The sequence below is a fragment of the Electrophorus electricus genome, chromosome 15 (assembly GCF_013358815.1).
Source record: "Electrophorus electricus isolate fEleEle1 chromosome 15, fEleEle1.pri, whole genome shotgun sequence".
Classification (NCBI taxonomy): Eukaryota; Metazoa; Chordata; class Actinopteri; order Gymnotiformes; family Gymnotidae; genus Electrophorus; species Electrophorus electricus.
The window spans coordinates 17,029,217-17,056,882 of NC_049549.1; the positions used below are offsets into that span (position 1 = coordinate 17,029,217).

The 27,666-nt window shown below is 45.1% G+C and overlaps 1 protein-coding gene across 6 annotated transcripts in view; it reads right to left on the bottom strand.

The window, feature by feature from the left end:
* ncam1b (neural cell adhesion molecule 1b) overlaps positions 1–27,666 on the bottom strand; it is a 47,911-nt gene that overhangs the window by 13,424 nt on the left and 6,821 nt on the right. For 4 of the 6 annotated variants that reach the window (XM_027022406.2, XM_027022405.2, XM_027022404.2 and 1 more), the window contains 11 exons: positions 11,228–11,302; positions 10,529–10,738; positions 10,116–10,259; positions 9,578–9,715; positions 8,013–8,130; positions 7,158–7,315; positions 6,897–7,039; positions 6,724–6,747; positions 3,183–3,212; positions 1,000–1,150; positions 73–260 (listed from right to left, as the gene is read on the bottom strand). In XM_027022406.2, the coding sequence (XP_026878207.2) occupies positions 73–260; positions 1,000–1,150; positions 3,183–3,212; positions 6,724–6,747; positions 6,897–7,039; positions 7,158–7,315; positions 8,013–8,130; positions 9,578–9,715; positions 10,116–10,259; positions 10,529–10,738; positions 11,228–11,302 (1,379 nt within the window). The remainder of the gene's footprint in view (positions 1–72; positions 261–999; positions 1,151–3,182; positions 3,213–6,723; positions 6,748–6,896; positions 7,040–7,157; positions 7,316–8,012; positions 8,131–9,577; positions 9,716–10,115; positions 10,260–10,528; positions 10,739–11,227; positions 11,303–27,666) is intronic. The other 2 variants (XM_027022411.2, XM_027022407.2) reach the window with 1 other exon arrangement.

Genomic DNA, 27,666 nt, shown 5'->3' on the forward strand with positions numbered 1-27,666 from the left:
CCTTGGTGTGTGTGCGTATTAAAGGTTTATGCGTGCGGGTTAACGCCAGCGAGAGCAGATGAGTGCTTTTACCTCCAGGTAGCTGGCAGAGGGCGTGTTGTGGATCTTCACGTTGGAGGCGTTGGCGTGAGGGAGCTGGAGACCGTCCCGCAGCCACACGATGGAGACCTCGCTGGGGTGCGCCAGGATCTCACAGCTGATGTTGGCCGCGTTCCCCTCCCACGTGTAGACCGCCACTGAGCCCAGGATTTTGGGAGCGACTGCCATGAGGGGGGAGGAGGAAAGAGGATGAAAGTTAAAGCTAAAAGGGAAATCCTCAGAATACCTTAATTGCCTTAACTGTAGGAGGTCGATGTTTGAAAGTGCGAAAGCGGGACGGTCAGTGGCGTAAGGAGAGCAATAGGCAGCGCGCAGTCTGGGACGGTTCCTGGAGCGTCTGTCTGCACCTCCTCCCGAGACTCCTGCACTATGTGTGTGCAAACAGGACTCCCCCATCAGCGGCCACCCTCCTGGGAAGTTATTCAGCGGCGGCGGCGGCCGCGAACAAAGACATCAGCAAAAGGAATTTGCCAAGTTTGTGCACCGATTAGCATAAAGCAAAACCAAAACACTCACAGTGGGAAAATCAGCCCATGTTTTCACACATGAATGTTAACTCTTTAAGGACAATGAGTTAAGTGCTGCTATATTTCAGAATTTAAATGATATGTACCGTAGCTTAAATTCATGTCAAAATAATGCCAAATCAAATGCCATGTCAAAACTGAGATTTTTCCTTTATGTTGCAGGGAAAAACTATTTCAAGTCAAATTTGGTTAAATCAATGGGCCAGAGTTGCCTGCCAGGTTAGCGGTGGGCTTCACACACACAGCCTGGACTGCCACCTGATACACACATGCTTCTCCCAGGCCTTTCCCTGTATCTATCCAAATTCCCTTAAGACATTATAACAGTGGGAGGAGCTTGAGGAGCTCAGGCACGTGGGAATGGAGATCTTACACTGCACTTCCAGGGTCATGTGCTGGGACGTCTCGCCCACAGCGTTGCGGGCGGTACACAGGTACCGGCCGGCATCTGTGTGCTGGGGGTACTTCAGGGTGAGGGCGGACAGGCGTGCATCACTGCGGACCACCACGCTTCCATCCTCGCTCTGGGGAAAGGGAGACACAGACATATGGCTTAGAACCCATCCCCTCCAAGGCTTGTGGAGACAGCTTAGAACCCATCCCCACCCAGGCCCATGGAGATGTCAATGCCCCACACTGACATAACCAATTCCTGTTTGTACCATGTTTTTGTTTTTTCATTTTTTTTACAGCAGAGGCTACACCAGTAGACAGCATCAAAACACAAAAATATTTCAGAAGGTCTCAGCAGTTTAGTGAAGTAGGTTCTATGACAGGAAGTCCAGCTGGAAACCTCCATGCGTTCAGCAATGGAGTCAGCGACAATGTGAAGAACAAACCTGAAGTGAAGGATATAAATATACCAATAAATAAATGATTATTCTATAACTATTCTATAAATAAACATAAATAACAGGCCTTTATAGGCTTTTATACACTTGGAAAGCTGGGGGTAGGGTGCGAGGAAGGGGGCGGGGTGAAGGGGCGGGGCGTGGGAAAGGGGGCGGGGGAAGGTGTGGGGAAGGGGCTGGGGTAATGCAGAGTTTGAATCAGGGAAGCCATTTGTAAAGTGCTTGTTTATTTCAAAACACGCTGTGGCTGGTAAAGGCAAGAGCAGTCTGCTCAGGGCCTTGCTGCTCTGACATGCACCTACATGCCCCCCCAACACACGCTCCCCCCAAGACATGCCCCCAACACACGACCCCCCCCAACACACCCACTCCGAGCTGTGTTCACAACAGAGCTTCACTTGACCTTCCACAAGAAGCACTTTGATCTCCCTGACTCTGCAGCGCTCTGAAGTGAACACATACCACAGTTCTGGCTTCAGGCTTTAAGTGTTTAAGATTATTTCAAAGAAAGTAGAGCTCTATCCTTGTACTGAAGAGGAGTGAACGAAAACGGAAGGAGATTCGCAACAGGTGTTCGCACGTTTCTTTTTCAAGAGTGAAGAACACTATCCAAACAAATCTATTTATGAGAAAAGTGCCGCCTCAATAGATCAACAGACCTTTTAACCTGGCTGACAAAAACTCTCACATGCGCGCATGTTTGCTTCTTCTCCCAAGGCAGGGGTGTGGCCCAGTTCCAGGCCCCTGCACCTGTGACCGGCATCTGCAGGATCAGTGATTCGGTCCATCTTCTCTCTGCCCTCCTATCATATTCCCGTAACACGCAGATCTTTCTCACCCACTACGTCAGCAGCATGCCCTGGGCTAATATAATTACCCCCCTACCCTCCCCAACAACCCCCTCCCCCGCCTCTCTTCCTACTCCTTTCCCTTTGTCTGCAGTCTCATGCCTGTACCGTGACCCCCATGACCCCTGCCTCCCCCTCCCCGGTGGACAGTTCTCTGTCACTGGACACCGGCAACAGCTCGGGGCACGGAGCAGCATCGCCAGAGCAGACGACGTGCCACACGCCTCAGCCAGGGTAATCAGCCGCTATAACTCCCATTCTTCTTGCGGATAAAGCTTTAGCTTTTCACCTGTCACGTGAGACCACTGGCGCATTAATGTTTCATAGCCATGGATTTCAGTAGAGGAGGGTTTTTAATAATGCAGACTGACCCCTGGCTATTGGAGAGGCTGATGGTCGTTTCCACAAGCACCCAGCTACGTCAGGGAACGTTCCAGAAAAACAACAAAACACCACAAAGCAGAGCTGAATGCAAAGTTTTCAAGTCCTCAGGTACAAGAGCATTCATCTAATTACTGCAGGAATTAATGGATTGAAGAAAACCAGAGAGGACGCTAACTACACAATTTAAAACATGCACAGGCTGTGCTGCCTCATTAATGACAGAAAAGAAAAAGTTTTAAAGCCAGTGAGGAAATATCAACAAGTACTACATAAGCGCAGTACAAGAAATTGACTCGGTTTCATTTACTGAGAAAGTGAAGGCAACTTGGCACCAACATACAGAACAAAACTGACTTGCATCTCACTCTATGCCAAACATCCACACCACAAGGGAAAGAAAGTGTGGAGTGCGTGTCAGATTTGGACTCTGTGTCCAAGCTACGGTCGAGAACTCGAGGGGACGGAAGTGATACCTTGTGCTGTTCGGGACGAGTCCAAGATGCCTGCAGAGGACAGAGACAGAAGACAACACACACAGGCAAAGGCAACCTTTAGAAACCATCGCACTCACTGGTAGGACAGACAGGAGGAAAAGGAACCTTTGTCTACCATCTACAACCACTCACTGGCAATGTACGTCTGACATTCGCTAATCCAGGGAACTAGGCATAGGATTTAAGAAAAAAAGCAGAAAAACAAACAAACAAAAAACATGCATATAAGAAACATATTAAGCAAGATTTATTAATGTCATTATGAGTTTATTTCATATTAAAATCGTTATGTATTGATTTCATATTAATGTCATTATGGATAGTTGCTGTAACATTAGCAATTCAATTAGCTGAGTGGCTTGGGAACACCAACTGTCTAAGCTAAAAGGTGTCAGATAGTTCTTTAGATCCCAGAAGATCATAATTTGTGTTAAATTAACTTATGTGTGCTTAACAGTATTTAACAGGGTGTTTAGAAAAGTCTAAATGTTAAATAAGTGTTTTGAAGGTAAATTCTAAAACAAAAGGAGGGAATGAATCTAGTAAAATAGAGCATTTTAGCTGTTACTTTCAGTGGTAGTGCAGTAGCCGGCATGTGACATACACGCTCCGTGTATGTGCTCTCACTTCCTGTAAAGCCTCTAAACTAATTTTCACACTTTACGTGAAAAGTAAATGCATGCACGGCAACGTGATACGGCAGGGATGACATGAATGGACTCTAAAGAGCAGCACGGCACAAGACGACAGCGAGACGACACCAACGGAACCTGACGCCCGAGCAAAGTTACCTGCCCTCTTCCCCCACACGCCCGCTCCAGCAGGTGCCTATGCCCGCACGCCACCCGCCCACACATGCGCCGGCCCAGACGCGCACCGCGCTGCACTCCCGCACAACAACACAGCAAATGTTCCACAGAATATACCACCCGAAACCAAAAAAGTAGTGTACTGCAAGAGCACTGAGAGTATGAGCCAGCTTGCTGCAGTGGCAAGCTATCCGTTCCAACTCCCTCTCAGGGGGGCTGAAGGCAACTTGCTATGATCACCACTCTGGAAGGTGTAGAATACTCTCAAATTTAGACAGTGCCACACAGATGTAAACCCAACAGCCCAACAGGCTACAGAGTATATTGCATGGCATTTGCCATGGCAACAGCAGAGCATAAATACAGCAGATTTTCCTGTTGAGGGTTCCATTTGTGCACATATGGCCCTGGTATAGTATTTGCATGTTTGTTTGTTTGTATGTGTATGTGTGTGTGTGTGTGTGTGTTTGTGTGCGCGCGCACATGTGTGTCTGTGTGTGTGTGTGAGAGAGAGAGAGAGTGAGTATAAGAGAGTGTGTGTGTGTGTGTGTGTGTGTGTGTGTGTGTGTGTGTGTGGGTGGCTAATTAGTTATGTGGGTGGGTGGGCTGTTTCTCAATAATGTGTAGAGAGTCCGAATTAATTACAGGAACAGACAGCACTGTCAGGCATCGTGAGGAATATGAAATCATCAATATGAAAGCTCACACAGTCAGGAAATAGCTACATGTTATTAACAAGGTGAATAAAAGAAAGCTTCTAGGGAAGAGTGCATGCACATGTAAATAATAATAATAATTAAAACATAAGTAAATAAATAAATAAATCGCCTTGGGTGAGAAATGACTTTTATGCAGCACAGTGGTAGCTGTTTTTGAGGTGCTGGCCAGATTTTAGCCTGCGGTCCAGTCAAAGATGTCAGAGGTGGAGAGAAAACTGGATCAATATGTCCATTTCAACAGAGGTCACAGTGTGGGAAGGCTGTTTTCATCCTTCCAGACTCAGCAGAGACAGAACGAGCCGGCGCTGAGCATTGGGTCACTGGTGCGAGCGGAGAGGCTGATCTGAGACGGCCCCACCAGAGGACGCACATCTGAACGGCCATTGTGTGTGAGGAAAACAAGGGCTGCTCTGTACAGCCCAGCCACTTATCCCAAGTCGACATCTGTTTGGCAAATCAAAAACCCTTCTAGAGATAAAGAACCCTTGAAATATCATTCGATTGTGCCTGGCTCTTTTTCCGTCTCCGGGCTGAGCGCGGGGCCGTTTGGAATGCCTCTGCTCTAATCTGTGTCACAGCCAAGTCACGGAAAGGTTGATGCGGAGCAAGTGCAACAGTAGAAGAGTCCGGGAGAACAGAGCCGACCCGTCCTCGCAGGCCGAGCCCTAGCCAAGTCGGGCAGGGTCGCGGCCTTCTAACGCCTTTTCCTGAGGCGTTACTAATCTGGCACACACTGCTCGACACCTGCTGCCTTTTACGACCTCTGTGGCATCCTGGTTAAGTGGGGCAGAGGTGGAAAAACACGACAGAGCGCAAAGCTCCGCATAATGTAGCAAATAGCGCTGAGAAGGCAGGAGCTGTAGGCGCCCTGGAGGGATGAGCCGTCATCCGCTTTCCCCCGCCCGGCGGAGGAAACAGGAGACGCCCGGGACAGCTCGGATCACTTCTACGCAAAACTGTACACGGGTGAAACGGATTTGTTGAAAGTGCAGACCGAACAGCTCAGCCCATGCACGATGCAGAGCTTCAGAGCCAATCCCTCTCGCGTGGGGCAGTCTTCTGGTTTCTGAGCCTGGCCCGGGGCAACGGGTCCCATTATCGCTGTGGATGAGCTCCACGGGCTGCGCCAGCCTCTGTCTCCTGCCCAAGCTCCTGCTGAGAAGTCCTTCAGCCAGCCACGGAGGTGTTGCAATGGTGCCTACGCAAGCCAAAGAGACCGCGGAGCAGGAATAAAACAGCTGCAGGACGGCCACTCGCCTCTTGTGGCCGGCACCCTCGTTTCTTCTACGCTTGCTGCAAATGCAGCTGACCAACCTGACATAAATCGACCCGACAACCGGCTTTACAACAGCGGACGCGGAGAGCGCGGCATAGCTTTCTGTCGTTTGTTTTTTAGATTTTGTGCCAAGAGCGCGATTTGTTGCATGATTCTACACAAGACGATGAAGATGGCCATGCCTGCCTAAATGAAGACCTACTGTTACCACCGCGTGGCAGGCGAGGATGAGGATGAGGATGAGGACAGCGACTGGGGGTGGAGGGGAGGGAGGTCACGAGGGAGAGCTGTCCAATCACGGCGAGGCGCACGATGAGGCATGCTTCTATAGGGAGCTGGGGACGAGGGCGACGCCAGACCACTCCTGACATGGCGGGAGTCGCTCGCGTCACATTCGTTTAGTTCGGGACGGCGCTTTTTAACGAGCTGAGGCCGCATAGTTTCCCACCACTTTGCCATCATGAGGACTACTGCAGCAAGGCTCTCTTTTTTACATTTTAAAAGAGTTTTTTAATTCAATAATATCTGATAAGATCATGGCTTTAGGACACTGGAAGAAATAGATTTTTAGTAGCAGGAAGTAAATTAACAGACATCTTTACTGTCTGATAGTTATCTAGGCTCCGGGCCAAATCTGGGATTAAGGAACAGTGGCGTTGATTTCGGTGGGTGTTCTAGATGTTCGATGTACCATACCTGCCGCTCTGATCGCATACCTGATAAATCCGCTTTAGATGCTCCTGCAGACAGACACAAATCATTTGCATGAAGCAGCCAGTGGCGTCTGGGGCCTAGCCACTAACCCACATCACAACCATCGCAGCTGAGGTGCAGCGGCGCTAAGCTCCGGGTCACAGAGCACAGTGCAGGGCAACAGAAGTACACTCACCTGCTCACCCTCGTTGAACACACGTGAGCCGAAACTCCACGTGATGCTTGGCGTGGGGTCCCCGGTGGCTTCACACGTCAACGTGACCCGCTCCTCCGTCTCCGTGGTGGTCCGGTTCTCCAGATATGTGATCGTGGGTTTTACTGGAACCACGTCATTTAAAGTTAGAGTTCTGCACTTGGCTCTCGCCACCTTTTCTTCCCGACGTCAAATTTGAGGAGCCATTATAGTGCAAATTTGTCAAGTTCTGACACGCCTTACCGAAGACTCTGAGACTGACTTCCTCCTCGCTTTTCCCCGCTTTGTTCCTGGCGACGCAAGTATAATCTCCCTCGTCCAGCTTCTTAACGTCCATTATAGTCATCTCGGAGCCGTCCTCGCTGAACCTATACTTGTCCCCGCTCGCCAGGGCGTTGTTACTGAGAGAAACATTCAACACAATAACGCTCTCGCAATAGTGCACTAATGTCCAGCTCTGACACAAAACCAAGGGTGACTGAGATGATTTTACCACAGAAGCAGTGTTTGTCTTCATTTCTGAGGGTTTTATTAAAAAATGAAAACAAAGAAATTAGTTTTCTAGATGTCTGGCCTGAGATAAGCCTCCTCTGAACAAAACAGTTCTATTCACTCAATTTTCTTCTAGGTTCTTCTCTGATAAACTGTAAACCCCCCTCCTCACTTTCTTGATGATGACTGCACACATTCATCAAAGGTCAAACGGTTCAAGCCACTGTCAGAAAGCTGAAGAGCGGTTATCGGCCAACAAACATTTTTTCCCGTTGCCCCCTCCGTTGCGAAGACTCAGGCAGGCTCCCCTTCTCCTCTCCGGGGAGCCTCGACTCCTCCCTCAGCGGGCTCTCCGCGGAGCTGGCAAGTGAGCGTCAAACAGGCTCCTCACTTTCAAACCTCAAACCCCGTGGTCCAGACTCGCCCTCTGCCATGCTGGCTGGAAACCCTCCTGATTTTACACTCGGGGCTCCTCGCCCGCCAACAGTTTCTCAAGCCAACTCGGCGTGGGCCACAGTGAGAAACAGAGGGGGGTTTATGATGGAGCTCTGGCATAGGGAGGGCCTAGTGAGAGGGTGAGGGGCTTGTGGGAGAACGCTGGCTCACCGTGTCCATGAGACCACAGGCTTGGGAAAGCCGTCAGCATCACAGGCCAGCGTGGCGGTGTGGCCCATGTCAGATGTGCTGTTCACTTCAGGCTGTCGAACTTGGATAGTGGGGACAACTGAAGGTAAAAGAAACGACTGCATTTACACTCACCAGGTTGCGGGGAGGTTCCACAAAACAAACACAGACATTTTGAACCAATCTGCTGTTTCATCATACAAGTACTCTGCCCTTCACTCCAGATATTCATGTAGATGGTTTGGGCGGTTCAGATGTAATTTACTGCTACAGCGCCTCCTCTCACGAAGTTACAACAGAAGTTGGTGGAGCATCTCCACACATGAGAGGTTCCACTGAAACCACCTTAATTTAAAGTCACAGAGCTTCCAGTTCAGTGAAACATATCTTATAATGACATACTTACAGGCATGTGCTGGGAGGGGACTCTTCAGGGTCTATAAATAATGTGGCAATTAAAAGTGAACAAACACTCTAAGGGGATTCCTGCTTTGATCCCCACAGAGTAGAAAATTAAGCCCACCAAATATAAGCAATTAGTTTCAATTTATTATTATTATTATTATTATTATTACTACTACTACTATTTGGGCATTATTACACCACTAGGCTATTACTACCACTACAGGCTGAGTCTCCTGGGAGACTGCCCCATGTGGAAATGCCTGCAGGTTATTGAGAGTGGGAGTCTGTGTTTGAAAACTTCACAAGCACCTTGTAGAAAGACAGACAAGCGAGAGCCACCCAAACGTTCGGTTTCTCCTTCGTGAGAAGCCACTGAGAGTAAACCTTTTCTTGGTCCCTCACGCTAGTGTAGTACTCACAAAAAAAAACAACAAAAAAAAACCACGTTATCGGCAAGCACATACGCCAACACTTGCCTACAGCTTAAAAAGGAGCAATTAAGCATTTTTAAATGGCTATTAAAAAATATCTTCAAAACACAACTGCCTCTCTGGACACCTGATGTGGCTTAACCTACTGCCCTTTGTGAAAGGTAGCCCAGGCTCAAGTTTTGTTAATTGCCTGGTCCAAATGTGCCACATTTTATTCATTTCTTTAAAACAGTTAAAGTGCACCACGTAGGCTTTCAAGCTTGGTTTAATTACAACTTAGCAAAACAACACAAACGCTGCTTTAAAGCATCTTTGACTGCTCGTGTCTTTTAATGGCCACTGCGGCACACTGGTGTAGTGCTTCGCAGCAGTTAGAAGCCTCTGTTGCTTTCTCTCGCCGCCCAAGAGCACGGCTATAAATATTCCGTCCTGAACAACTTCAGACGGAGAGGAGAGGAGGAGAACTATGATGTCTGGGGGAACTCCGAATGCTTTAGCGGTCTGTGTCGTCACACCTGGTCAGCTTCTATCGTGGCCTGTCGAGAAAGCTTCACGGCAGCAGTGAAATGCTTTGCTCAGACCAGATCACTGTAATGAGTGTCTGGGATGAAGAAGAGCGAGGGGGAACCTGCACGTAATGAACGGCATTTCCGCTGAAAAGGCGGGGCAAGTGTGAGCAGCTCAAACCAAGACACGGAGAGAGGGACTCACCGTTCACCACCACGAAGATGGTGCGAAAGTCGATCTCGCCCCTGGCCATGATGAGTCCCTCGCACGTATACTCGCCTTCATCTGCTTTCCTGATTCCTCTTATCTGCAGGTGGTTGTTGCTTAGGAATTTGAAGCGAACTGGAAGAAAAACGGCCGTGTTACAGAGAGCCCCGGACGCCCCACAGAGCAGATAGCCAAACGCTAACGGCTAATGTCCTTCACCAGAAACATCAAACACCTTGGCTCTTCATGTGATGGAGATGAATTAGTGTCATCTTCCGGATTGTATCTTTAATCGTGAAACAGAAACTAAATGGGACTGAACACCAATTGAGTCATGAATTCATGAATAACTGCTGTGCTTTCCAGTACTGTTCAATGCTTGCAAATAACGAAAATGAACATCTTCAGTGGAGAGCTCAGCCCTTGTTTCTGTTGACTGGAAAACAAGACCTGTATATTAAATGCAATCAATAGAAGTACGATCAATATACCAATAAAATGTACAATAAAAGGTGCACATACAATCAGACCTTACCATCTTTGTCAAACTGAATTTTTGCCCTCTTGTGTTTCCAGATAACAGTTGGTGGAGGGGAACTGGCGACATCGCAGACGATGACGGCGTTGTCCTTCTCTGTGAACTCTTGTGGGGATGGCGCATTTCTGAATGTAATCTTTTCTGCACACGCACAAAAAAAAGAATCGTATCACATTAAAAGGTTCGTTTTACGGCTTCAGAGTAAATTTCAGAGTAATTGATTGCACACAATAAAAACAATTTTAATTTGGAAAGGCAATTTGGTAGGACAAAATGAAGAGCATAAATAATCTAAGCAGAAACACGGTCTCAACGTTCACAGGAATTACACCGGACGTTTGGCGAGTATAGAGAGCATAAACACAGATGTGGGCGAGCTGAGGTAGACAGGAGGCTGTGCAGACACTTACGGTATATCTTTACGTTGACGGTGGCCTCAGCCTGCTGGTCCCAGCCGGTGGCGACGCACTTGTAGGCTCCAGCGTTCTCGATGTTAGCGTTGTAGATGGTAAGTGTGGAGGATGTCTCGTCATTCCGGAACGCGCTGACATCCTGCCTGTAGGGTTCAATCTTCTCTCCGGTCGGTGAGAACCAGTCAATTCCCTTGGCGCCCCCGCCGACTGGGGCAAACAAACAGACATGGCGTCAGATAACAGGAACACCAGTACAACATGTGCAGATCCAGCCATCTTTCTTTTTCACTTATACCAAACTCTACGGGCCTGTCAGGCATTTAAAACATTTCCACAGGCGGAGCTGCATCAATCTAGAATAAATTAGGCCTTAATTCCAAAGGAAACCACGAGCCTAAGACCTCCGCCCGCTAGCTGAACTGCATGTAGGAAGCAGCCAGTCCACTGGCCAAGCCCCTGGGATGGAAGACAGCCTTGGTTTCAGCTCAGTGAGGAATGCAATTGCCTCAATTGGTCCATGTCTTAGAGGCCTGACTCCAAAGAAAGCCTGAGAGGGGGAGACCTGGAAAATCGCTCCGGCGTTCGCCAAGATGAGTTACAGGCACGGGCGGAGCTGTTCCGGCCAGCTGCCTGGCATGAGTGAGGGGGCGTGCTGCTACACTGTGCCAGGTAGTGAGGCCCTAGGTGTAAACATACCTTCGCACAAAAAGAACTTGGACTCTCCAACGCTGATCTCGCCTTGCACGGGTATGATGCTCACTTGCAGAGAGGCTAGGAAACAGATCAGGGAAGAGAAGGGGTCAGCACGAGGGCACACTTTCATGCACACCCACGAGAGCTGGCTACGCTGGATGCACTTGTCCTCAGAGAGGTGAGGGCCCGGGGTGAAACATGATGGCTCGGTCAGCGGCGTCCGACGACGACCACAGTTATTGCTGCAATGAACGGGAAAGGCTGACTTGCTATCCATCACGAGCGTGGCAGTCTAGCGGGCCAGACACACTGCGTCCCACTACAAATGTGGCGATGCCGAGAACACGTGGTGTTGGAAACGAGCCAATGAACATGTTTTTCGATTTCAAAGAGGAAGCATTTCCCAGTGTGATTCTGCACATGCATAATGCAACACTGTGAGAAGTCCTGCAGAACAAGTTCCATTAATACCTCACCGGTGGCTGACCTCATCACTTCTGCAATGATGCAATAAGTAATTATGGAAACACCACTGACATGACAACGGAGAATACCAGGGCATGATGACGACTGGATTGAACAACCTTGTGCAGGACTTTTTCCAAAGCCTTCTATTTATTTATTTATTTATTTATTTTTTTTACACAGCCATAACTGGCAGGCTACCATGCTAATCATAGATATAACCTCAGGACATGATTAGCCAGACGTAAACAACCTTATCCAGACGTAAACAATCTCTGTGACTGAAATTCATAGAGAGTTTTGTGGAACACTAGCACCTTTTTTGGTTTTTTGGTGACATCAGCGACGGTCTGTTATTATGCAGGCGAGCTAAGTAGGGACCTTTCCAAGAGCACTGCATTGGGGTGCCAAGCAAGGCAAGAGAAAATAAATCGATACTTCAATCACAGCACAAAATATAACTAAGCCTGCATCTGCCTTACACTTAATCAGACAATTCAGAATTTTTTCATTTGTATGTCTGACCGAAATAGACATTTGAGAAATAACTAAAAGGCAAAAGAGAGGATGGGAGGATGGAGGTAAAAGAAAAATCAATTTGTGCTCAGGTGACACTCAGCAGCTTATAGCCTTCTAAGTAATTTAATAAAAGTTATGGTCACAGTGTAAGGCAGGCCCACTGTAATTAAATAAGCATGTTTGGTCAATACCCATGCAAATGTGCATCTATTACAGCATGGGCGATAACCGGGTCTTCACCCAACTGCTGTTACTCGCGCTAAAGGGATGGACGAGACAGGCTTGTGGAATAATACTGTCATCTCACACTCTCATCAATTACCTCGGTGACCCTCTGCTCTTCCAGTAACGGTAGTTCTCATGCATAGCACATGCAGAAATGTCAGATCTGCTCTTTGTGTGACAGAACTGCCTGTTTATGCCTAATCAGACACTCAGGAAATAAACAAAATATAATGTGGATCCCACGTAATGCATGTTTGTCTGAAATAAATGTTCGCAGTGGTTTGATCTTTTAACAAAACAGTACAGAACAAAACAACTACTGAAAAATGACATGACGATTATAAGAGGGCACAGAAAGCCATATCAGCCCATTTTTGTACATTAAGTTGTTACACTGGGATGAAAGAACGATGGTCATTGTGGTGAGCCCCGTCTGCTGTGAGCTCTCCTGTGCCTGGTGATAGACGGCCTTTTGTGGCAGAGTGGAGCAGTTTCGCCCAGGGCATGACTGCTTCAGAACCAGCAGGATGGAAAACACGACACGCAATTACTGTACTTAGTGGTTCCTGTGCAAAATCTTAGGAAGCTGCAATAAAGGAAGTCTATGTTAGGGCAGCCCGGTATCACAATACTGACTCATATGGCCATAATTACTGCATTCTGAGCATTGCCTGTATACACAATGCTGTTGCATTAATGGGTCCTGCTGCTATTGGATGGATGTAATAAATAATTTCTTTGATATTGCAATTGTGATTATTCATCCTGATTCATCCACATTAACTGCTCACTTAATCTGAGGTGTTTAAATGTTTGTGTCTTTTTTCACCCCCAATTATTTTGGCCGCAGTGCATTCGCCGGAAACCTTGAGGATTGTTCAGTACATTAAACAGCACACAAACCTTTTTTTTCCTTTCTTTAATCCACGCGAATGAAAATACAGAGGACTTAATCTTCAAACCAACAATGCAAACAACATGCACAACATGGTACAAATGCAGTATAAATGTAATAATTATCATGTCTTTTCGACGAGGGTCTTCATTCGCCAAGACCAAGCTTGTGTGTGTGCACTAGGAAACAATGCAACTGGATAGCCAGAGTCCCTGATTTTGCAACATCATTTCATCATTTCATTTTCATGGGTGTTTCGGTGGTCTGACCTACAACGACACAATTACGCTTGAGCGCATCACGCCCCATTCAGCGCGGCTCCCTGCTACCTCTTCACGAGTCAGAACTGTTCAAATGTGCTCAGAATCTTAATTGCCCACGTATGTACGGAGGCTTAACTCCGATTCGCTTAAACGCTCAATGGGTTTTATGATACAAAAGCACAGTAAGTTTTCTTTCAGTGTAAACCTTCATCTCATTAAAAAAGATCTACTTGAAGCAGGTTGTGCACAAGATTTGCTTCAGAAATATGCCTTTATGATGAGCCTATTCCTAAGGGGAATGTGTCAGAAGTTTAGCCCCGCCCTGGTCAGACGTTTCTGTACTGAACATGACTGTCCTGCAAGGTGCTTCTGTCAAGAAGGTAAAAAGCAATTCAAGTCAACCAGTTAGACACACTCTGCTCAGTGAGGTGGACACGCCCCTCGTGCTACTGGGCCAGTTCAAAGCCCAGCAAGCCACGTTCCCCACTACAACCGCCCTGTTGCTTGGCAACGTGAAATTGAAGGTAGTGGAACCAAAATGGTGTGCGTGGTGTGTTAACGCCGACACACAGGGGTGTCCAGTGCCGGGTCCATGCCAGGTTCTAGGCTGTGCTGGCTCTGAAGCAGGGCCCCTGTTCGACCTGGGGGATGGGGGTGGGGGTTATTAGCAGAAGAGAGCACTCCATAACCCCCCCCCCCCCCCCATATGTACACACTTTCCAGGCTTTTGCATGGTAACACTGCACTGGACAGAATATAATGGAGCATGCAGTCCATGTGAACAAATGGCACACGCTGACTCACTCCAGCTGGATCTCTGCAGAACGTCTACTGTAAAGGTTAAAAAATGCATAAGTTGCTCGACATTCAGCCTACTGGCTATAAAATATGCACAGTGCGGTAAAGGACATGGCAGTATGTTGGGAGCCCAACAACAGCACTGGGGCACCAGTCTCAGTGCACGCAAGTGAAGAACTCAAGTTCAGGTGTTCCTGTCTTTTGAAAACATAACAATCAAGGGGCAGTGGTAGCTCAGTGGTTAGGGTACTTGACTTGTAATTGGATGGTTGCTGATTCAAGCCCCACCACTGCCAAGTTGCCACTGTTGGGCCCCTGAGCAAGACCCTTAACCCTCAATTGCTCAAGTTGTGCTTAGTCATAATTGTAAGTTGCTTTGGATAAAAGCATCAGGTAAATGTAAACGCATATGGGAATCAATAACACAAGTCCCTGCGGTTTCTCTCACATTGGCTTTTCATGCTTCTAATTGGACAACCTATGAGCGATCACCCTGACAAATTTCAACTGCACCACAAGCTGCATAATTACACAGTCTTTCCTTCCACCTTAGTACAGTAGTTGCTCTAAGTTTTATTATTAGCGTTGCTATTTCCAAGACTCAGAACCTTTAATATGAGAACGAAACCCGAGTGCTAGCGTAAATTCCGCCACAAATGATTTCCAACAGCATGCATCCTCCTGTGGCCCTGGCTACCAAATCGGCTGCGCTGTATTTTCACCCCGGGGCGGTTGCTATATGTGTTAAGACACCTGTCACGCCACGCCAGCTCCAGGCCGAGCCTAAGCTGATTGCTGCCCTGTGTTTACAGGCTGTACTACTCCCAGAGTGGAGCCATTGCATATAGAATATAATGAGCTGCTTATCGGCAGCCCGGGGAGGTTGCAGCCTGCTCCTCAAAACCATAATTAAAGCAAACCCTGTTTTGCTGACTGAAACGCTCAAGCGGGACTCTCGTGGGGTAGAGTAAATGCAACGTCCACGGTTTCTCATCTGGAGATCACATGTTCTTCGCGTGGGGTGGCATAAGCGCAGCGTCTACGTTTTTCTCTGCTGCGATCACGCTCTTCAGAGGGACAGGGGTCACTCTGGGTGACTGAAACTGGAAGCGTAATGCAGCGGACGGGCCAGCGTGTCTAGTCGGGCACATCCGATGGCGTGACAGTGCCCTACAGGGCCCGTCAGCCACCTAACGGGACACGTTTCTAGCGTGCTTGCTAACTCCAGTGGTTGCTAACTCCCGCTCACATTTGCTTGCTGATCAGGCCACAACTGCAGCGATGGTCCCAGCTACTCCGTTGCTATGGAAACCCCCTCCCTCTCCATTGTGCTGCACTGCTCGTAAAAGCCCTGTGTTGATGGGCTATGGGGCCACGGTGCTGGAACAGTTCACCATGCACAGAGGCTGCAGGCCCAGCCTCAGTGTTGGAGCGTAACAGAGCCACTTTCTGGAGAACTCCCCGTTGTAGCCATGCTCATTTTCAATTAATGAATCGAAAATAAGCATGAACATTGAACCATATCTTCTCTTCACAAGCTATACGGTCAGCTCTAGAGTCACACATGCTGTGACATAAGAACTTCACATCTCATCTTGCACTAAATTTCGTAACATCCAGTTCTACAGGGTAGAAAGAAAGAAAGAGAAAAAGAAATGAGGTCACATCACATTTTTTATTCATCATTACTATATTTTATAAGGACAATCCTAAGGATTAAAAAAAAATTATTTGATACATTAAGACATTAATAATTATAGTATGAACTTCTGTTGAACCTCTAGCCAGCAGTTGTAGCCAAAGCTGAAACAGAAGCAAGCAACAACACCTCACAGAATCAAGCCAAACCGAACACTGTAGACAAATACAGCACATCAGAACATATCTCAAAATACCTGAATCCCCGTACAAACGCATGCACGCACGCACCCACGCATGGAGCACACACACAACACACACGCACGCACACACGCACGCACGCACACACCTCGGAATGATCAAAGACCCTGTAAGCAGGAGAGCTGAAGGTGGCTTTATTTGGCCATGCTGGGTCCTCGCATGCCGACAACATCTGCCTGAACTTCACAAGCTTTAACAAACACTCCCTGAGCAGGCAAGGCCAGACAGTAACGTGCTTCCCCTGCCTCTAATGAGACCATGTTTAAGTGGCACGGATCCGAGCGCAGAACAGATAAAACGAGCCTCTTACCAAGCTTGGGTAAGAACCAGAAGCCCTGCTCCGCCTCTCCTGCATCCCACAGTGGCCCAGCACTGAAGTAATGAAGCTCGGGTTGCGTTTTTTATAACAAAATCCATACCCTCATAGTGCTACGTCAAAGGTCAGCAATTAGATTAGGCCAGTAATACAGGAGCTCGGTGTATTCTCGGCACCTCAGTATGAGAAGGGCAGACAGCAGATGTCTGCTGACCCACAAAAAGCTGGCTGGAGAGGAATTTCTAAAAACTCTCAGCTTAATTGGGCCAGTTCACTTGGAGAAAAGACTAACCTGTTTGAAGATGTTTCTGGTACTATTATAGATTGCTGCTAAGTAGAATTGAAAATGTTAAAATATTTTGATGGGTAACATTTCAACAAATACTTTATCTGTTTCAGCATTAAATATTAACAGATAGGCTATTTCTTTTTATAACAGTCTATTTTGTTGTAGTTCATTTTACTTCATTTTTAAGAAAAACAACAAACCACCCCACCACTCTACAGTGCCCCCACAGCCTTTCCAGAAAGATCACTGCTGGTCTGCACTTGAGAAGAAAACTCAAGTGTGAGGCGAAACATGCTCAGCGGGCGTTTAGTTTCCTTAAGGCATGCTTTAAATATCCTACCAGATCTTCAAACAGTGCAAGAAGTGTTTTTCCCTATTAAGCTACCAAGACCATAAGGAGTGTGAAAGATTCAACTTCACTGCCTAAATGACGACTTATACAATCAGAGCCTTCAGAACGCCAGTGAGGAGTGAGTGAGTGAGCGAGTGAGCGAGCGAGAACGCAGCCACAGCCAAGAGACGCATCCGTGAGAGCGTCATGGTTTCAGGAAATTCCCCTTTTCCTTTATTACAATCTGTCTAGCATCTCAGTGTCCCGTTATTGATGACTCTTCCTGAATTTAATTCTCCGACGATATTGATCTTTTCTCAGCTCTGGATGGTCGGGAGCACAGGAATGAAGGAGGTAAATAAAGCATGTTAATCGATGACGGGATGTTCTCTGGCAACTTAGAAAAACAAACACATTTCAAATCAATTTGAAAAAAGTAGGCCATGTCTGTTCCATTTCATTGACCAATCAGAATATCCAAAAAGGTATCGTCTCCTCTGCTGTTTCTGCATCTACTCTTTACGAGTAAGTATTTATAATAAACGGCACACTATATGAAGAAACACCAAACACTGTTGCTGTGGTTGTACCTACCAGGAGTTTAACATCATGAGTTTTAAAACCATAATGAATATAATTATGGTTCTACAGTCATTAGCATGCCCTCACCTCTGCTTGTTAATTTGAATAATTTTAATGCTCACACACTCTGAAATCTATGTACTTTATATCAGTCGGCTGTGCAACATGAGAATTTTAAAATCACCACACCTCCATTCTGACCCAAGTCAATCCAGTAGTGTAACTGGAGAACACACATACACACAAAAAATGTAAATAAATAAAACATCAACACAGAAGCTTCGGTTGCAGGCTGAATCATTTCACTTTAGCTTACTAGTTCACTTGGCACATGACAAAAGAGATCAGGCTCCATTATTACACTTTTGAAAAGGTTGGTCTGGATGGCAAGAACAAGCCAACTTCAACTGGAACTCTTCTACTTGTATCCAGGGACCTGTCTGAGTCATTGTGGTCTAAGACATGGGAGACACAGACCTGTGTACATGTACTGTAATCGAGCGAAAGAGACAGACAGTGAGAAAGCAAATATACATGCAAGATGGCACGGTGGCTCATATGTCTGTGTGGGCTCCCTGTGGGGTCTCTGGTTTCCTCCCACAGTCCGAAAACGTGGAGGTTAGGTTGATTGGATACTCTAAATTGTCCTGTGTGTGTATATATATAATATGTGCATGTATGCTTAGTGGTGGTTGGTGCCCTGTCCTGGTCTGAAGCTCCGCCCCTTTCCCTGTACCCGGTGCAGTCCCCCAGGGGGCTGTGGGTTCTGATTGACAGCATGATGTGTGCAAATTGGCTGCTGCTTCTCATCAGTTTTGTGTGTGTGTGTGTGTGTGTGTGTGTGTGTGTGTGTGTAAAAAAAAAAAGGGATATTTGTAAAGCAACCTTGAGTTTGAGAAAGGTGCTATAGAAATGCAACTAATCATAAAGAGAGAGTGAGTGCACACGCGCATGTAAGAGCGTGTGCATGGAGGAGAGATGAGGGAGACAGAGAGAATCTGCAGAGACTATTTGTCTCTTCAGTGCCTGTTTGTTTAACTTTGTCATTTTGCTGAGGCCTGAAGAAAAGAGCCACACTTGGAAAGGTGTGTTCCCATAAACAGCCCATCTTACCCAGACTCTAACAGTTTCCAAGACTACCCGACTGGTGAAGCAGTCCCACAAACCTCCCCACTTCCCCTGAGGAATCAGCCATTAGTACCAAACCCTAACAAGATATCAGCAGCTCATCAACTCAAATCACCCTTTGTTTCTTTGCATGTTGTGAAATTATAGCATCCCAGCATTTTTCAATTTTGTAATTTTTTATTCTTATTATTTAGGGCTGAAACGATTCCTTCAGAAACTTGAGTAAACTAATTTCCAAAATTATCTAGTTTTTCATAGATGATTCTTTGCATCGAGGCTTCTTTTAATCCCTATAACTATATCCACAATATTCCACCACCACATCGTGCCTTGTGTGAAATATTTACAAAACATCCATCAAGCCAAAAACAGATTCAGTATGTGAATTCTAGGCTCACCAACAACAGAAACGTGGGAGCATACCAAAACAGCGCCAATGCAAGCTAATAATGTGTTATCAACCGTAGAAGGGCGAGAGGATAATATGAAGAAACAAAATCGTTTTTTAAGCATTTTTCTATATTTTATTTCAAATTTTCGAATGTTTCCTTTTACTTAAAAGCAGACATGGCCAGAGTCCATGCCATCAAGCTTAGGTTACCACTGCAGACAGGAGAGGTTCACACACAGCATCTCACATCATATCACACACAATATCGTTTCTCCCGCTTTATATTTTTCATGTGTAAACCAAACTATTTGTATTTGCCATTCGTATCAACAATCACTTAGTGTTGCTGCACCAGCTTTGCCAAAATAAGGTTTAACGACTCTGTTCACAAACGGATGATCTGCACATACCTTGAAAAACAGGTGAAAAATAAAAATAAAATATTTTGGATAACTGTTTTTTTTTTTTAAATAATTTAAAATTAATAAATTTTTTCATTTACTTATTTGTTTCTGCATTTCAGAAAACATTTTATTTAATAACCAGAATGTAATATGGCACTTCAGTACACTAAATTAAGCTTAGCACGGATAGATACAGAATGCACTTTAAGCAATGACAATGTTGATTTTCATGAAGTAGAAATTAGTTCATTTTAAGAGACCCACCTTTTGTATATTTACTTTTACTCTTAAATAAAGCAAAAGTATTTCTCATCGGATTACTCAACTAAGTGATGGAATAATGGGTAGAATACTCGATTACTGCAGCTCTGCTATTATTGTGACATCAGATATACAAAAGGAAACGGATATTTAGCCAGAGCTGTGTCTAAAATTCAGCTCAGGTTCACAAACGTCGGTCCACAGCCCAAAGGGGAGGAAATAAGAAGTGACAAGGAACCACAGCGTTTCTAGCCATTACTGAAACAGCAGCGTCTCTGCAAGATTGGTAGAGCTGGTCACTCATAAGCTGTCAGGGCCAATCCAGAGCTCTGGCACGGATTCCCAGCTCTCCCAGTGTAACCAATCAGCTGGTACGTTCAGCCCGGAGGATGGGAGTGGGAGCCGGGAGCCCACCACACGAGCAGAGGAAGGGATCAAATGGAGAAAAACTGCTGATCCAAATCCACACAGAGTCAAGCTCGGCAGTGAAAGGACTCCGTCGGTTCGCATGGCCCTTGTATATGGTACGTTACTGGTGGCTCTCAACTCCTTTGGATCAACTTGTTTCATAGCGTTTGACTGTCCAGGGATGATTTCCAAGAATTCACGGCACATGCTAAAGCACACACGCTCCCACGCTCATGCACATATATATAACTGGCAGCTATGCTGATAAAATCCAGTTTGGTTGCTACAGTAGGACACTGGAATGACACACCTGATTTATGATTTATAATAAAACCTGAATCTATTTCTGCAGCTTCTCTGTGTATAGGACCCCTGAGGAAGGAACCTTAAAGAAAAAAAATGCTTCATTCCTTTCCTGTTTGTTCAGGGTGAATGTATTCATTCTGTTCAACTCCTTTTCATCCATTTTGAATCATTAAGCTACAAGACACAAGAGGGTACAAGGCTTTGTTATCCAAGACTACAGAGCATTTCTTTACCCCCCAAATAGAGAAATCAAACCTAAACACACAGATGCTCCTCAGAAAGCTGTGCTTTCCTTAGCTTGGCAGGGGAGAACACTGTCACAAGCTACTGAACTCTATGACTAAGAACACCAGCTCCACCCACCCACACGCACGTACACACTCGCGTACACACGTGCGTGTGCACACACTTGTGCACACACGTACCTGCAATCAAAGGCATAAAACGGTGCTAAGAAACACTGCCTAAGGGTAGAGTAGCAAACTGCATTACCAATAACAAGCATACAGCAAAAAAAATGTCTTAACAAATCAAATGAAAGCAAATGAAACCTAGAATTGAATCTAGAATTTTTATAACAAAAGGTCTATATTTATATATAGCATATATGATTTCCTAGCTTCAGAATAAAGTTTCAGACACAGATAAGAGACCAACTCCTGAGAGCATTCAACAGTATTGAGAATGTAACACAGTTCAGGGCTAATCTTGTCTATTTAAGTCCAAGAACATCGCACCCAAAAGTGCTCACTGACACTGGGATCATGACCTACAGTTAGTGCACACATATCATACCCTGACCAGCTCCAATCGACACAAACATTTGCATTGCATTAAGGCCGACATCCAACTATGCAAAATAATTAAAAGCGCCATAGCTTTGTTTACCCAAAGAACCTAAACTCCATCCTTCCTCAGCTCTACTTGTCTGCTGTTAGAGATAATTAGACATTAGAAGTTATAAAATGCTTCTTCATCATGACTTTAAAAGCCTTTTAAATTTCCCAAGCCTTAACAAATGAACAAAAAATTGCATCAAACATCTACAATTTCGATAACTACTGAGACACTACAGGCGACTCAGAACTATCGTGTTAAGAGAACGTGAAAATGCCTCCATTTTGAATAATTATCAAGCTTTAACAAGGAACAGGCAAGCAGGGCACATTTCTGTTGGTTGTGGGCTGCCAAAAAGACAATACACAGATTCTGGCCCAAGATAAGACTCAGTATTTGGTGAAATTTGTTATACCATTGATCTTCTTAAAAGATTTTAGACAACTGAGAGCAAAATACTTCCTGAAGCATCAGTGATCCATCAACTGATGACAGGCTTGATGTGCACAGAACAACAAACATGAACATTTGTGTGTGTGACAGCTGAGACTACATGTAAAATGCATTTTCCCTCTTTACACAACCAAGTTAAGAAAGGCTAGAGAGCTGCATATTTTCTTTAAGAGATTTTATGCCTGGCTTTATTTTAACAATCTTTAGTGGTGCCAATCATGACACCTTTTTTAAATACCTGAAAAACACCATTAAAAGGTAAAATGTGTAAGCAAGTTTTACTTACATTGTATCCATGCATGTATTTGCTTACATATTTAACAATATATTAAACAGAACTCAATATCCATGTTGATTTGTGCATTCTCATCAATTATGCTAATAATTGTGTACCCCACCCTGTGGGGTATCTGTAAATCATATCATACAAAAGAACCAGCACATCATGACCCCTGAGACACTAGCCTGAATGACGAGGGTGATTCTCATTTTTGCCTCATCATTCCTTCCTCAATCTCCTCAGGTTAAACAACCAATTCTTTTTCCACGTTTACCTAGTGGGTCTTGGAGATCTTAAAATGAATCCACGTCACACACAATTATGCTAATCTGCACCAGACTCACTGTCTCTTGAGCAAGTGAGCGAGATCAATTACTCAATAAGTAAACAAATGAACGAAGAAAACCATGAACGCAAAACCCAAGAAGGAACTGGATAACAGCAGCGAAACACTAACAGTGACACAGCCAGTGCAGCAAGGCTTCATCTTCAGGTTCTCGAGGAGTCGTGCGTATTTCAAGGTCTGTAAATCCCCTTCGAGTGTGCGAAGCCCTTCCAACCTCATGCTCCATCGTTCACTCTCTGGTAACAGATGGCTCTGTGTCCTGCCCTGAACTCTCAGATCTGTCTGAGCATTTAGCGTTATGTTCACAGACACTACAGGAGATGAGCAAGAAACGCAGATTCTTCCAGGAGTCAGCTAATGTGCTTATTATAGCAATTATTCAAAAATTATTCATTAAATCTAAAAGCCTTTAGTGTCAAAATAAGTCAAAATAGAATGAAGTCCAATTATCTGGATTTTTATTTAGTTTTTGTTTCCCCTGGAATCGAGGATATTGTGCAATTTCTTGGCTGACAGTTATGAAAGGTTTAACATACTTTATTAAAGCTTATTATTTTAAAATTAATTAATAAGATATTTTGCTGAGCTTTCTCATTTTTCTGTGCCAATTCATTTTTAAGACCTTAGCGAGACACACATGCACACACACACACTCATCTTCATCGGATTTCTCACAACTTCTTTTAATCACTGTTAGTAGGGAGAGAAAGGGAAGGAAAGACTCTCTCTCTCCCTCTCCCTCTCCCTCCATTTAAACGATGATTTGGCAACAGTTTATGAAAGAATAAGGTCACTCTTTTTAGCCCATACCTTATTCAAATTGTTGTAACCCCATCATATACAATCATGCGTAGCCCAATCTCTGATAAACTGAGCGCTTTACTGCTAAGGAACGTACAGCTTGTCTGGAGCTCTTTACTAGGCTTAACCACAGTCCAGTGGAAGCTTGAAAAAAAAAACAGATAAATCCCCTTTTCAAAAAGGTTAAGCTCAGAGCATAATCGTGTATCCTTAGATAAAAGAAGAAGAAAAAAACATAAACCATCTGTTAGGTTTTATTGCCTTTATTCCTGTTGAAGTTCACAAATGGCTGGGATTTTCTATGCCAAGTGCATGCTGTCAGATGTGATATTAAAGTCCATTGCTATTCAAAACATGTCCTGAACAAATATTAGACACAAAGACATGCAAGACTACCGCAGACATGTACGACTAACGCAGACCTGTACGTCTAAGACAGACCTGTATGACTAATGCAGACCTGTACGTCTAACGCAGACCTGTATTGCAGATTTTCCATTTTTGATGTGCTTCTACAGTATGGTAGCAGGCTCCAAGCAATAGGCACCTCCGTGAAATCAACTGTGAATTTTCTGTCATGCAGCAGCCAAATGAACACAGCAATATTTCATTATGTAATGTTTCAATAAACTTCCCCAGTCCTCATCGCAATCATCAAATGTCAATAGACAAACAGTGTTCGCAAACACCCGCACACTAGCAACAGAAAGCAGAGGAGCTCCTACGGCGCAGACGCCGGCGAGGACAGAGCTCCAGGACCGGCTTGTGTCATACCCAGTGACAGGACGACAGATGGTGGAGAGACACCACTTCTCTGCACACCAACCACAGGCAGCCACACTTTTTAATAAATCACCACAAAATGTTGGCTGCTTATACCAAAGGAACGGGGAAGAAAGCCAAACCAGGAGATCCCGCACCTTTGTTCGCAGACCTCTGTGTACAGACCTTTTTTTGTTTTTTTTTTTTTGTTTTGCACAGATCCTTGTGAATAAAGCATCTTTATATGCAGGTCCTTGTCAAGAAGCAATTCCCATGCCACACTTTAGTGGTATCACCCCTCCCACGTGATTATTGGGCTTCAGTCTGAGGAGGACGGGCTTATTACCTCCTCTGAATGTGAGAAACAACAGTGAAATAAGAGGGCGTGGCTTGCGGGGGGAAACGGCCACGCCCTCTTATTTCACTGCAATCTTAGTTCCCTCCTCCTCCCGCTGCAGGGCGGCGGCAGCGGTGCCGTTCTGCTGGACGTCCACCACACCCTGCGTATCTCACTCCTCCTCTCACACTAAACGTCAGCAAGGCTGCAGATTTGCCAAGCGACCGCAAGTGATCGTACTGCTGAGAATGAAAGAAAGGAAGGGAGGGGTAAAAAAAAAGGACCAAGTAACAGTGTTCAGTCATGAAGCGCTCACAGTGCAGGGAGCTGGGGGCAGTCAAGCAGAAGGAATCACACAGCTGTGTCCTCACCAAGCTGTGGTTCTTGTGCTCGCCAAAGCCTGACGTAACAGATTTTCTGGTTTCGGAGCCAGAGAGGCGCTCCTGTCTGAACGTGACGGTGCAAGATTACATAACCGCACATCAGAAAAAGAAAACCTCTGTCTTTACAAAGTAAGCCATTACAATACGAGTCATTACACTTGTAAATCATCTGGCAGATGACTGCTGCACTACGATCTCTCGCTCGTCTCGCTTGTCACTCGTCTCTTTGTCTCAGCGCACATCATTTTCGTGGCTTTGCTGTCGGTGACCATTTGCCTCAAACTCTGTATGTAACATCCGTGGTAATAGAAAGACTACGCAATGGGGTACATGACGCATCCGGCTTCGGCAGGCCAAACAAGTGAGAGGCCTTTCAGACAGGGGAGGTCACCGAGTCATACTGGACTCTGAGCGGGACAGTGAGAGACAGAGAGAGACAGAGAGAGAGAAATACAGAAAAAATACAGAATCAAAGGGATTACAGAAAAAAGTCTCAGCAAGACATCTTCATTTCTTCCCATGACTACTATGAGACAATGATGCCACAATTGAACGCTGTGTAAACTGACACAGCAGCCATTGTAAATAAGCAGAATAAATACATGTAAACTTATTTTCCTGAACAAATATAATAGGCACGTGCATCTTGGTCTTTGTAAATGAATAGGTACTGACAAATTTGAATGACTGCCTGTTGCTCAATTTATAACCCACCGGGGATTAGCAAATTTGGTTGGCCTTCAACCCACATCAATACCCGGAAAAAATCAGCAATACCTTCCAATACAGCACCAATGCCTCAAGCCTTCCATTATTTTAATACAGTGGAAATAACAAATGAGCTTGCTACTGCCAGGGTGCCGTTGCTCTGCTGACAGCTACCGGCATTCTGCAGCGGTCCAGCACGTGGACTTATGTTCGCGTGGCCACTCGGTTTTGTTTATTAGTCCACACCTCCATCAGGCGGTGTGTGTCGTCCATCAGTAGCAACACCACCTGGGGATTACGATGTCATCGTGTTGTTCTTATTTAAACCAGTCATTGATGTTATGGTGGTTTCCTTTGTTGGGTTTCATTTGTTGCTTTCATTAAACACCTTCTGTTGGAAACTTGCTTCCCATCTTCATTTCTTTGTTGCACTGTCTGCCCGTGAGAACTACTTGCTCCGGCAAAGTTTTCCAAATGCTGAGAGAGTCTTCGAGGGTTCATCTGACTCCAAGCTCTCACAAATCCTTGGTAATATTTTGCTGCACACACAAGAACTGAATCCAATATTTGCAAAAACTTTCTAACTCTTCATTTAATAAATATTTGACAATCTAAAACATGATGTTATTTTTTATGTTACTTTTTTATTATGGTTTTATTATGGTTGACAGTCGCCTAATTCATTAGGGTTAGGAAACTTTTTTTCCCCCAAAACTTCACGTTCATATCCAGTAAGTGTTTGAAATTTAAAAGCTAGAAGGAAATGGAGTTTTTGCACTGATTGAAAATGCCTGTTGTTCAACATTGAGTAAGCACTACAATGGTATTCAGAAGACTCCCCATTAAGTCACAACATGTTTCTGACAGCAAATTCAAGATCATAAGATCCCTGAAACAGCTTTTCTCTTTATGTAACATGCATATGCATTTGCAATAATGCATATAACAGAAGGTAGAGCATTGAAGAAAAGACTTAAAATTCCAAATAGACTTCCAATTATGGAGGAATGTTCTGCAGGGGCACAACCACTAATCAATGATATGAACATTATAACATAATAAATTAGCAATATCTTACAATGTAACGACATTGTGAGAGAGAAGATGTAGGAAGGACAGCGGAGACTACCATAGCGAGACCTGGTAAAACAAGGTAACCTTTCTAAAATGAGCACTTTATATTTAAATCTTTTAGGAAGACAGTTTAAAAATAGCTGAACGTACATTGCACAGGGACATGACAGTGATGCATTGCCACCTGAGAAGAAGGAAGCTCACAAAATGAACGGCAGTTATTCATGCCATTTTCTTCCCAAGCTGCAGAAGACCAGTGGCAGAAGTGACTCCAGAAAGCACCTCAAGCTTCTAACCTTGTAGTACTTTTAAAACAACTCGGTATGCAAAGTTCTAGAGAGAGCCGGGGAGCTTCACACCGGAATTCCCAGGCGACGATGATTTTTATATAAGGCCGGTTTATTCAAGGTCAATTATAACTTTTTCAATTGCCATGCATAAGCCTAGCTTATGTGATGTAAATCTGAACTCAAAAGATTTCTAATTCACTCCTGTACTTTGTAATCACTTCATCATCACCACATGACTCTGTAGAAGATCCTATGGTCTAGCCCTGAAAGAGGCAGATGTAAGATCTTCTCCATCCTTCCTTAATTTCCTTGTGTTTTCTCCTCTCTCATCCCTGTCTACATAATGCAGCTCTGGTGAAATCAACGGGCTCTCGGGAAGGGCCAAGCCCCTAACCGAACACCAGATTAGTGAGGTTTGTGCTATTCAATAGGTTTCTGAAGTGTTTTTTTCATTCTGTCTTGTGCCGAATTCACGTTCACACTGCACACTTGCGATTGATATTAAGATGGTTTTCTGAAGGAGTTCCTCCCTTTCAGTGAATACACTGCTATGTTCATTCAACACAGACTCTGTAGACCAGTGAAAGGAAAACGAAGTACATGAATTATTGCAGACCGAGTTTCTGAGCTTCCTGAGAACTCTCTTTAGATAAGGATTTCATCAGATTTTCTAACTTCTCTAGCCCTAGAG